The sequence below is a fragment of the Leptonychotes weddellii genome, chromosome 1, assembly GCF_054177405.1.
Source record: "Leptonychotes weddellii isolate Sample4059 chromosome 1, ASM5417740v2, whole genome shotgun sequence".
Taxonomy (NCBI): domain Eukaryota; kingdom Metazoa; phylum Chordata; class Mammalia; order Carnivora; family Phocidae; genus Leptonychotes; species Leptonychotes weddellii.
The window spans coordinates 109,123,981-109,134,902 of record NC_138369.1 but is presented as its reverse complement, the minus strand read 5'-3'; the positions used below and the strand labels follow the sequence as shown (position 1 = coordinate 109,134,902).

Genomic DNA, 10,922 nt, shown 5'->3' with positions numbered 1-10,922 from the left:
CACAACATATTCAAATCTGTGGGATAGTGCAAAAGCTATTTTAAGAGGGAAGTTTATAGTAATAAACACATTAAGAAAAAGAAAGATTTCAAATAAACAACCTAACTTTACACATGAAGAAACTAGAAAAAGAACAAACTAAGTCCAAAGTTAGTAGAAGGAAGGAAATAACAAAGATCAGAGCAGAAACGAATGAAACAGAGACCAAAATGACAATAGAAAAAAAATGAAACTAAGAACTAGTTTTTTTTTAAAAGAAAAACAAAATTGAATTTTTAGCTAAACTAAGAAAAAAAGAAGATCCAAATAAATAGACTCAGAAATGGAGGAAGAGACATTACAACTGATACCACAAAAATACAGAGCTTCATAGAGACGACTGTGAACAATCATGCCAACAAATTGGACAACCTAGGAGAAATGGAGAAAGTCTTAGTAACATACAAACTACCAAAACTGACTCATTAAGAATAGAAAATCTGAACAGATGAGTAACATGTAAGGAGATTGACAACAGTAATAAGAAAACCTCTCAACAAGAAAGGCCCAGCACCGGTTGGTTTTTCTGGAGAATTCTACCAAACATCTAAAAAATTAATGCCAATCCTTCTCAAACTCTTCCAAAAAATTGAGGAGGAGGGAACACTCCCAAACTCTCTTTACAGGCCAGCATTACCTTACCAAAGCCAGATAAGGACACTACAAGAAAAGAAAGCTAGAGATCAATATCTCTGATGAGATGAAAACAGAATATCAGAGAGAGAACTGCACTTCCCATGTTCACTGCAGCATTATTCACAATAGCCAAGATATGTAAAAAAACATAAATATCTCTGTCTATCAACAGATGTCTGAATAAAGAAGGTCTGTTATAAGCATGAGCGTATGCACACATGCAGTGGACTAATTCAACCGTGAGAAAGAAAGAAATCTGCCGCAACTTGCAGCAACATGGATGGAACTTGGGGGCATATTATGCTAACTGAAATCAGGCAGACAGAGAAAGACAAACACTGCATGATATCACTTAGTATGTGGAATCTAAAAAAATAAAATAAAATGTCAAACTCAGAAACAGTAGAAAAATGATTGCCTGGGGCTGGGAGGTAGGGGAAATAGAGAAAGGTTGGTAAAAGGGTACAAACTTCCAGTTTTAAGTCAGATACAGAAAGAAAAATGCTGAATGACAATTTCAATGAAATTGAAAAAAGCCAAACTCAGAGAGTGAGAGTAAAATGGTGGTTGCCTGGGGAGGAGGTAGGGAAAATGGGGAGATGTTGCTTAAAAAGTACAAACTTCCAGTTATAAAATGACTAAGTTCTGGGGATCTTATGTACAGCATGGTGATTATAGTTAATAATACTGTATTATATACTTGGAAGTTGCAGGAAGAGTAGATCTTAAATGTTCTCACCACAAGAAATGATAATATGTGACACCATGGATGTGTTAGCTAATGCTTTGGGGGTAGTCATTTTGCAATATTTAAGTGTATCAAATCAACAGGTTGTATACCTTAAACTTATACAGTGTAACATATCAATTATATTTCAATAAATCTGGAAAAAATAACACACAGGCATAAAAATTTTACTTAAGAAAAAAAAAAGGATTTGGGTATTTCCAAGTGCTCTCTCTCTCTCTCAGAGGAGATACTCAAAGTTTTGGATTACTTTCCAAAATTATACATGCATAAAAAACAGATTCGAATTTAGTAAACATATTGTTCTAGTTACTATGTCATATTCAATTTGTTACCTGATGATATTTAGCTGTGGAAGAGAGGTAATGATTTCTTTTTCACATTGTCAGACCTTCAGATCTCAGTATTAGACTTTATCAGCTATACATATTTACTGAACTTTGGCTATGTGGCTAGGACTGAGTTGGGACCTGGATATAGAGCTTAGGGCAGACATTGGAATAGGTAAGAGATTAAATTCTGGGTTCAAATTTTTGAAAAGAATAACTTCTGGGAATACTCTAGGGACCTAACAAAAGTAAATGCCCAAACAAACTAACCAATGGTTTATTTTTCTGAGATAAGTACATATTTAAAAACCAAGAAACAGTAGAGAAACCTAACTGAAATATATAACCCACTTGATTTATTTTTTAGGATGTCTAATTGCTAAAATTTAAATGTCATCCTGACAGTGGATATTTTAAATAATTATTACAAGAACTTAGGCCAGTGGATATTTTAAATAATTATTACAAAGTATATTTTATCAATAGAAGTCATTTATTCCTGAGAAGCGTGTGCAGATTATCCTATCTTTGATTTATATAAATTCAATTAAATCAGTGAAATAAATTCTGATTGTATATCACTATCTCTTTTTCCACTGGTAGTTCAGTTAAGAACAGACCTGAGGGGTGCCTGACTGGCCCAACTGGTAGAGCATGTGACTCTTGATCTCTGGGTTGCAAGTTTGAGTTCCACATTGGGTGTGGAGCCTACTTAAAAACAACAACAACAACAGACCTGAAACTTCTGCTGATAAATTTTATTATTTTGTATTGTTCATAAAATCTACAGAAGCTGCTCCCTGAAGGTATCATGCTCTCACCACAAACCTTAGATTACACAGTATGCTTGCATATGCCTTTCTCCCCTTGTCTGTCTGGTGTGCTTCTACTCACCTTTGAAGACTACTTTTTCTACACCTCTATTATATAGCACTTAGCAAGTTTTCTTTTATTTTCCTGTTTACTATTTTTTTTTCTACTAGACTGAGCACTCCTCCCATGCAGGATATTGTCCCATCCCCAAGCATGATACAGTGTTCAATACTTAATAGGTCATTGGTAAATGTCAAAAAATAAATGACATCTACGTCCAAAGATAATAAGGTAATTATAACACATTGTGATGTTATGTAAGCTTGAATATGACCAATTCCTTGATACATAATTTCATACATATGCCATGAAAAGATATCTGGTTCTTGAATGTACACATAAAATGGAAGCAGCCATTTTATATCAAAAAATTATGAGGTCACTTTCTCGGGAATCATAGGAAGATAAGCCTTAAATATGTTACCCAGAGTTGTTTGCATCAGTCTGAGAATCTGCAAAAAATGGAAAATGGAGAAAAGATACTTAACCAGAACACTCCTAAAAGACTGGCTTTTAAGCAGGCAAATATTCAATAGTCTTTCTGAAACAAGATTCTGAAATAAAATCATTTTAGTATTTTCAGAAATATTGAAAATTACTTTTAAAAAGGTGCCTTCAGGATATAAATACCCAACAACATAACTCTCTTTCCATCTAACTCATTTCCATCTTCCCTCAGAGGTGGGTCATTTAAATTAGCTTTGTAAGAAAGATAAGACTCTCACTGTGAGGTGGTTACGTAGCAGTTATAGAAGGTACCTACAAGCTTCAGGGCCCAATTACATGCTGAACCTTACAAAATATTGTCATTCTGAGGAAGTGACATCTAAGCAGATATCTCAATAATAAGAATGAGCCAACTAGGATGGAAAGTAGGGGGCAGAGTGCCAGGCAGAGGAAACAGCACAGAATGACATACATAAAGACCCGGAGGCAGAAAAGCCCTAGTATATCTGATTGGAAGGGAGCCAGTGTGGTTGCAGCATAGAAGACAGGTAGGGAGGGCAAGAGGTGAGTTACAGAGGTAGGCAGGGGCAGCCAGCCCAGCCCAGACTGAGGTCTGGAAAGGAGTTTGGAATTTATTTGAAGAGGATATTCAAATTCACAGGTGACTGCCTGGAACTGTAATTACTACCAGTTCCCTACTTTCCATCAGATACAACCCAGGACCAACAACTACGCCCAGTCATCTACATAGGCCACACCTTTTCTCATAGGTAGATCCACCAAGGACACGAAAATAACATTCAGTTCCCTGGAGAGCACAGCAGTTCTTAGAAAATAGAATGTGCCTCATTTTAAGCAATAAATATCATCAACAACAACAACAGCTACAAACGATGATCTCAACTTTGAATGCTTGAAGTGTGCCCTTTATTTCTTCCAACTCTGAACAAGAAACACATTTTCTCCTAATAATCTCATTTTCAGTCCCAAACTTACGGCTATTTCACTCCTTTGGATCAGATTAAATTTAAATGACTATATTAAGGTACAAAATTATGTGTACCTGGTGTTTTAAGTCCTTGTTCAATAAGTTTGGAGCTGTTCTCATACCACCTCCTTAAAACAGTTCTCCCAAATATTTTCCTCCTGGATCTCTGGTTTTAATTCTGCTGGTGAAGTTCTTTGTCTCATTCTATACCTACCCTCTCCCCCATCGGAAATCTGGATTCAAATGATTTTTCTGCTCTCATTGACCCACTGAAAGAATTTTTTTTCAGGTGGCATTTCCCTATTTATTTATTCATGCATATTAGTATAGATTCCCGGTTTTTATGTTATTTATAATCCATTAATTATTTATTTTGATGCTAAAATTACCCCAGCTTTAACTATTGGGAGATCCTTCAGGCTATCACCTGTGTCCTTTTGACCAGTCCCCTCATTTTTGAGCACTTCCTTATGTTCTAGCACAACAGACTCGTCTTGTACTTTACTTGCCCCAGCCTTGGAATCACCTTTTTCCCCAAAGAGCCAGCAGAGTCCTGGTTCTTTTTCTTTTTTCTTTTTTTTTTTAAGATTTTATTTATTTATTTGACAGAGAGAGCAGGAACACAAGCAGGGGGAGTGGGAGAGGGAGAAACAGGCTTCCCGCGGAGCAGGGAACCCAAAGCGAAGCTCGATCCCAGGACCCTGGGATCATGACCTGAGCCAAAGGCAGACGCTTAACGACTGAGCCACCCAGGTGCCCCAGTCCTGGTTCTTTTTATTGGCAAATGAAATTTGGAAACCAAGACTTGGATGCTAGATATACTACTGGCTTGTCCCTGACTGAGCTATAGGAATTTATTATCTTTTTTTTCACCACGTATCAGCTAGAATTTACATTCCATTGCAAGTCTGGCTCTAGAAGACAGTGGATTTTTATTATCTTTCTCAGTATCTCCACTGTGAGTCAGAGTGGCCCACGGACTTTGCACACACACACACACACACACACACACAGAAACTCATCATATTGAAACTATTCTGGGTTTCAGTTTGGGATCTTGCGGAGGGAGCCCTTAGTCACAGGCGTGCAATATAGACCTGTGTCCTCCAGAGTCCGCTGTGCTGCGCCTAGCGCAGCCCCGGAGCGGGTCTCTAACCTTGCGTGTCCGCAACACTTTGCAAGGACACAGAAGAGGAGGCACGTCAGCGCTCCTACTTCCTCCCGACGCCGCCTCTGATTGGCTCCTAGGCGTATAAGAAACCGGTGAAGGAGCCGCTGACCCTTACAGAAACTTGCTGGAGGTCTTTGGGTGGCACAGACCTTTCCTCCGCGTCCACCCGCCGACAAGCCGAGCCACGGGAGGATGAGGTCGTCCTGTGTCCTGCTCACCGCCCTGGTGGCGCTGGCCGCCTATTACATCTACATCCCCCTGCCCAGCTCCGTGTCGGATCCCTGGAAGCTGATGCTGCTGGACGCGACTTTCCGGAGCGCACAGCAAGTGGTGAGACGCATCCCAGAGCTGATTCTCTCTCCCTCTTCTTAAGTAATATTTGAAGGGGGAAGCAAGATTTCCGGACCGCGTCCCACGAGAACGCGTATTTTTCTAACGCAATTAGGCGATCAATTTTTAAGGTGGTTCAGTCTGGCGTTTTCAGGGTTTCGCGTTTGCCTCCTTGCTAGCAGCGGGCTAGACCTGTATCTTCTCTGCGTTGGTGACCGTGAAGGTGAAGTTCTTGAATAGAATTTGACAACTGTTTAACCCTTCGTCTGTCTTAAATATCGCTCCTCTTTCTTGGTTCGCAATGTCAAAAAACAAAAAACCCACCTTTCAGCCTTTTATAAACCACCCTTCCCCATTTTCCTTCTTCTGTAGGGGCCAGCAGAGAGTGAGTTAAATGTTTTAGGAAGGCTGTGGGGAAAAACAGGCTCTGATTCCGGGTAGTGTGCAGCCACCTTAAAAGCGGAAGCGGGCACCGGCGATCTTCTGAGGTCCCCCGACTGTGGAGCTCTCCATTCTTGGGGGCAGCAGGCAGGGCTCCTGTAAGCACTTGAGTAACCGCAGGGATCTCCGGTTTGTGCGTGGTGCTTATCAGCTCAGCCCAAGAAGGAGGCCAGGAGGCCTGGCGGCCTGGCTGAAGACAAGGCGGTGGAGGGGGCGGCAGCCGCGGTTTGCATGATGCACTTGTTTTCCGCCTGCCCTGCAGCATTTATTTTCTGTCTTTGATTGTCAAGGAGATGATCTTGACCTGGGCCAAGATACTCCTGCTTACCCTTGCAGGGTAACATTTCTGTCTACTGTATCATGGTTATGGATTTCTTTTCCCCGTAGACCATACAATGTAACTGTCTGCAGTTTCTTCTACAGTAAGAGACATTAATTTTAGTGCCAGAGAATCTAAAATCTAAACTACAATCTGCAGCCAAGGCTGGGCTCTATTATTCTAACCCTTCTTAATCTCAGGTTATTTTTGTAAGCTCCTTTTTTTTTTCAGGAGTGACTAGAGAAAGAGGGGGGAAAATCATGATTTTTCCTAGAGGGTTGATGTTTCTTTTCCCTGTCCATTCTAATTGTGTGTAAAATCACTGAGTCTCTGAGGCTTTGTCCTATCACAAAGCCCCTGAAGTAGGGTATTGTAGCACATTCCTACTAAGGGTTTGTTTTTCTTTTTTTTTTAATTAATTTTTAAAAAGACTTCATTTTTAAGTAATCTCTACACCCAATGTGGGGCTCAAACTCACAACTCCAAGATCAAGAGCTACATGCTCCACCTACCAAGCCAGCCGGGCACCCCAGAGATTTGTTTTTCTTAAATCCAGCCATGTTTTCCATTCCCTCTTGTCTCTTAAGAATGGTCTATGAAGTTATACAGCCCCTTCCTTCCCTCCTGTTGACTGTAATGCTGACATGGTGGAAGAATGACCATCCCCTTCTCTAGCATTTGTCCCAAGAAAGGTGGTCTTCTTGTAGCAACCCCTGAAGTCCCTCTCTTCCTTCAGAAATTATGTAATTTGGGAGTGATATCCTTTAAAGGTTCTGGGGTACAATGGTCTTTACCTGGGTGGGTTATAATGGCCTTCAACAAGAAGAAGAAGAAGAACTAGTTAGAAGAGTAAGAAAAACATGAAAAAAGGATCAAACTGCTCTGTTGGCTGCAGAGATTATTCTTAGTTTTCAGGTCACCAAAGAGGTCTTCCCCATCATGTGTCATTGGGGAATAGCCAGGTTTGGAGAAAAGCCATTCTTCCCCAACTATAGGCTGTCAACCCATCAAAGGCAAGGCCGTTGTACCCTATGATCCTCTATATAGAATGTGCCCTCAGTTGATGTTTGGGACTGATAATGTGTGTAAAGCCAGGTCATGGAGATAAATGAGGTAACCAATTATCCTCACCTGACACTGTGGCTTGAGAGTGGGTTTGCCCAGAAGTGGCTCTCATCACTTTTCTTCTAAATTGTGAAAGATCAGAAAGATCATTCAGGCCTTATTAGCATATTCTACCCAGTAAAGCAATTTACTAATGTCACTTCAAATTGTGCCGGGGAAAAGGCAATGTGACTTGACACATTGTAAGTGAATACGAACATGACTGCTAGAGGTATGCCTCCCTGAGTCCCATCCCAACCAGGCCACTTACTGGCATCGAGGCCAGGCAATTTACTAACCTTCTCTGGTCCTCTGTTTTCCCTGTAAAATAGGCTTAACATCTACCTTACAAGGCTGCCATGAGGTTTAATAATGTATTTAAATACCTGTAACTTGTAGTTATTCCTCTAAGAGTTGTTCCAAAGGTCCACTACGGATTGTGGAGAGAATCTGTGGGATTGGCCAACTTTGTTGAAACAGTAAAACAAATGTCAACTGGAAGGGAATTATCTCATTGAAACCTGGGGAGCTACCACTAAATTGCATGGCATAAAGTTTGTTACCCAAGCAATTTTCGTTAGAATTGATTTGCTCAATTACAGAAGCCACCGAAGCTACTTCAGAAGGTGAAGCTTGGCCTACTTCTTAACACAGTAGGCACGTGCCCAGCATCAAGAAATATGAATGCTGCTTTTATTCTTGTGCAGATGAGTCAGATCATTGAGATTTTATTCATTGTACTTTTTTTTCCTTGGGATCCTCCAATATTGCCTAAGAAGTAGCTACTTGAGATCTTTCTCTAAAGTCATCTCCAACACGGATGCTGCATTAAAATCCTCTAGGGAGCTTTAAAAGTCCTGATTCCCGAGTTCTGTCCTATACCAGATTTACTCAGAATCTCTGGGAGGTGAGACCCAGGCATCAATTTTAAAAGCTCCCCGGGTGATTTCAATGTGCAGTAAAATTTGAGAACCACTGCTCTTTAAGGTAAATCAAAGGCCTTGCAGATCAGATAATATATATTCCTTAAATTGCACTAGTTATCTTGCACACATGTTGCTGGAAATGAGCCCTTTTGCATTACATGGATTAGTTTATCAGATTAGTTGGTTGACACTCAACTGACTGAGCCACCCAGGTGCCCCAGCACTGCTGTTTCATGAGAAATATGGGGGAACATTCAGCAACCTTGTTTTGTTTTGTTTTATTTTGTTTTGTTTTGCAGCATCATTTTAAAAAAATGAAAGCAAAAAATTAAGAGATTATATAAATTATGGAACACGCATTTTTTGAATACTATACAGTCAAAACATTTAGGTCGTAAATAATGTTAAAGACCTACAAAAGATACGTACTTTATGTTAAGTGGGAAAATGCAACAAAACAGCATATATGCCATTATCCCATTTAAAATACTTATATATACCAAAACATATAGTTCTGTATATCTATATGCCAAAACATATAATTATGTACATCTATATATCGATTTATCTATACTTAGAGAAAAAGCGGAAGGGTGTGATTTAAAATGTAGTGCCTTTTTTTTCTGGGCCATCTTCAATTTTCACTTCTATATATTCTAGCTTTTCTACAATGAATGTGTAGTAATAAGAAATTATTAAAAAAATTTTTGTAGGTTTCCTACTTCTAAAGAGGAATCGATGTGCACACACATACCAATGTGATTACTATTTTAGTAATTGCTCTGTAAGAAAATCAGATTTCTTTAAAAAAAAAAAAAAGCATCCTGGATCCCCTGATACAGCTATCATAGTGGCATGCTTCATGCTTAGTCACTTAGATGTGACACAGATGGAAAGCCCACCATGTGTGGTTTTAGGGATATGCCAAAATGCCCTAAAAGAACCTATAGCCTGGTAAAATGGAGAAGACATGTTAATATATAGCTATTAAAAAGGTACTTGCTGACAGGCATTACTGAAGAGGCACAGTTCCAGAAGCTCATAGGAGGGAGAGGTTATGTACGGTTTAGAGGAAGGTAAAGATGGCGGCTAAAGGCAATAGGTTATCTGAAGAGAGTTCAGAGCAAGGGCTGGACTTGGCTTACCTTGATCATTTCCCAATTTAGTAATTCCTCTACTATGTATCTTTTTTTTAAAGATTGTATTTATTTATTTTAGAGAGAGAAAGAGAGAGCAGGTGCAGGTGGGGGAGGAGCAGAGGGACAAGAAGACTCCGAGAGGATTACAGAGCCTGATGCGGGGCTTGATCCCATGACCCCGAGATCATGACCTCGGGTGGGACGCTTAACCCACTGAGCCACCCAGGCCCTCCTCTACTATGTATCTTTTTGATGACATAATGTAAAACAGGTGTTTTTGCTGAATGTTTTCCCCCTGTTTCTTATGGATGACAGCGCTTTTGAACCAGTTGAACAAGGTTTTTCATCTTGTAAAATGTCTCCAAACATCAAAATGCAACATGACTTAACCTGGATGTTCCATGCAGGAATGTACTTTTGGGCTGTGTATATGTGCTGCCGAAGCGAGCACTCTCGGGCTGTGTAAAGTGTGGTTTAAATCCAGCTCAGCTGGATGCCATGCAGAACTCCAATTTGCAAACCTTTTTCATAACCTTTCATGAACTGGAACGTTTACTGTTGTCAGGTAAATTTAACTCAAAAACATTAGTAAATAGTAAGTTTTGTCCGCCGCCTTCTAGACTTGCTGTAATACATATTTCTTCATTTAATTAGAGATTTCACCAATCACAATAATTTTTAGCTAACTTGATGGAATTTTTATAAACACCTTGCAGCAGAAATGCTTTAAGAATACTTTAGGGGCAGGGCACCTGGGTGGCTCAGTCCATTAAGTGACCGACTCTTGATTTTGGTTCAGGTCTTAATCTCTGGATCATGGGATTGAGCCCTGCATGAGGCCCTGCACTCTGTGGGGAGTCTGCTGGAGATTCTCTCTCTCCCCCTCTCCTTCTGTCCCTCCCCCCCCACTCTCTCTCTCTCTCTCTCAAATAAATAAATAAATCTTTAAAAAAATTAAGGTCAGATTGATTCAGCTACCAGATGTGTTAGACAATGCCTAATTTATAGCTTTCCTTGTTATTTTTCCTAGACCTCTATAAATATAGCCTTCAGCACAGGAATGCTATATTACTTTATTTTAGTGGGACATTCTATTTCTAACATGTGACTTGGGCTTGATCTGAAGACATTTCTGGAAGGTATGGAAGTGCAGTAATCATTCTTAAACAGTCTGTTAATGCACAGTTACTTCTTTTAAAATACAGAGTATAAATTTTCACTGCTAAATGAAATGATGTGGGAGATCAATACCTATTTTCTCCATTTTATGTTTATAAAGAATTAAGAAATGTAATTGAATGTCCAAGTGGCAAACCTAGTTATATTCTACACCCAATTTGTATCCTATTATGAAATTTTAACAATCTATCTTTCAGTGTTTCCAGAATAAAATTAAAATCCTACCCTTCGGAAGTCATCACTCGTTCAGTAA

The 10,922-nt window shown here is 39.6% G+C and overlaps 1 protein-coding gene across 2 annotated transcripts in view; it reads left to right on the top strand.

The window, feature by feature from the left end:
* The first annotated feature begins 5,191 nt into the window (after window positions 1-5,191).
* NCEH1 (neutral cholesterol ester hydrolase 1) overlaps window positions 5,192-10,922 on the top strand; it is a 45,532-nt gene continuing 39,801 nt past the window's right edge. The window contains exon 1 of one of the 2 annotated variants that reach the window (XM_081829683.1): window positions 5,192-5,561. In XM_081829683.1, the coding sequence (XP_081685809.1) occupies window positions 5,424-5,561 (138 nt within the window). In that variant the 5' untranslated portion in view covers window positions 5,192-5,423. The remainder of the gene's footprint in view (window positions 5,562-10,922) is intronic. The other variant, XM_006733596.3, reaches the window with a different exon arrangement.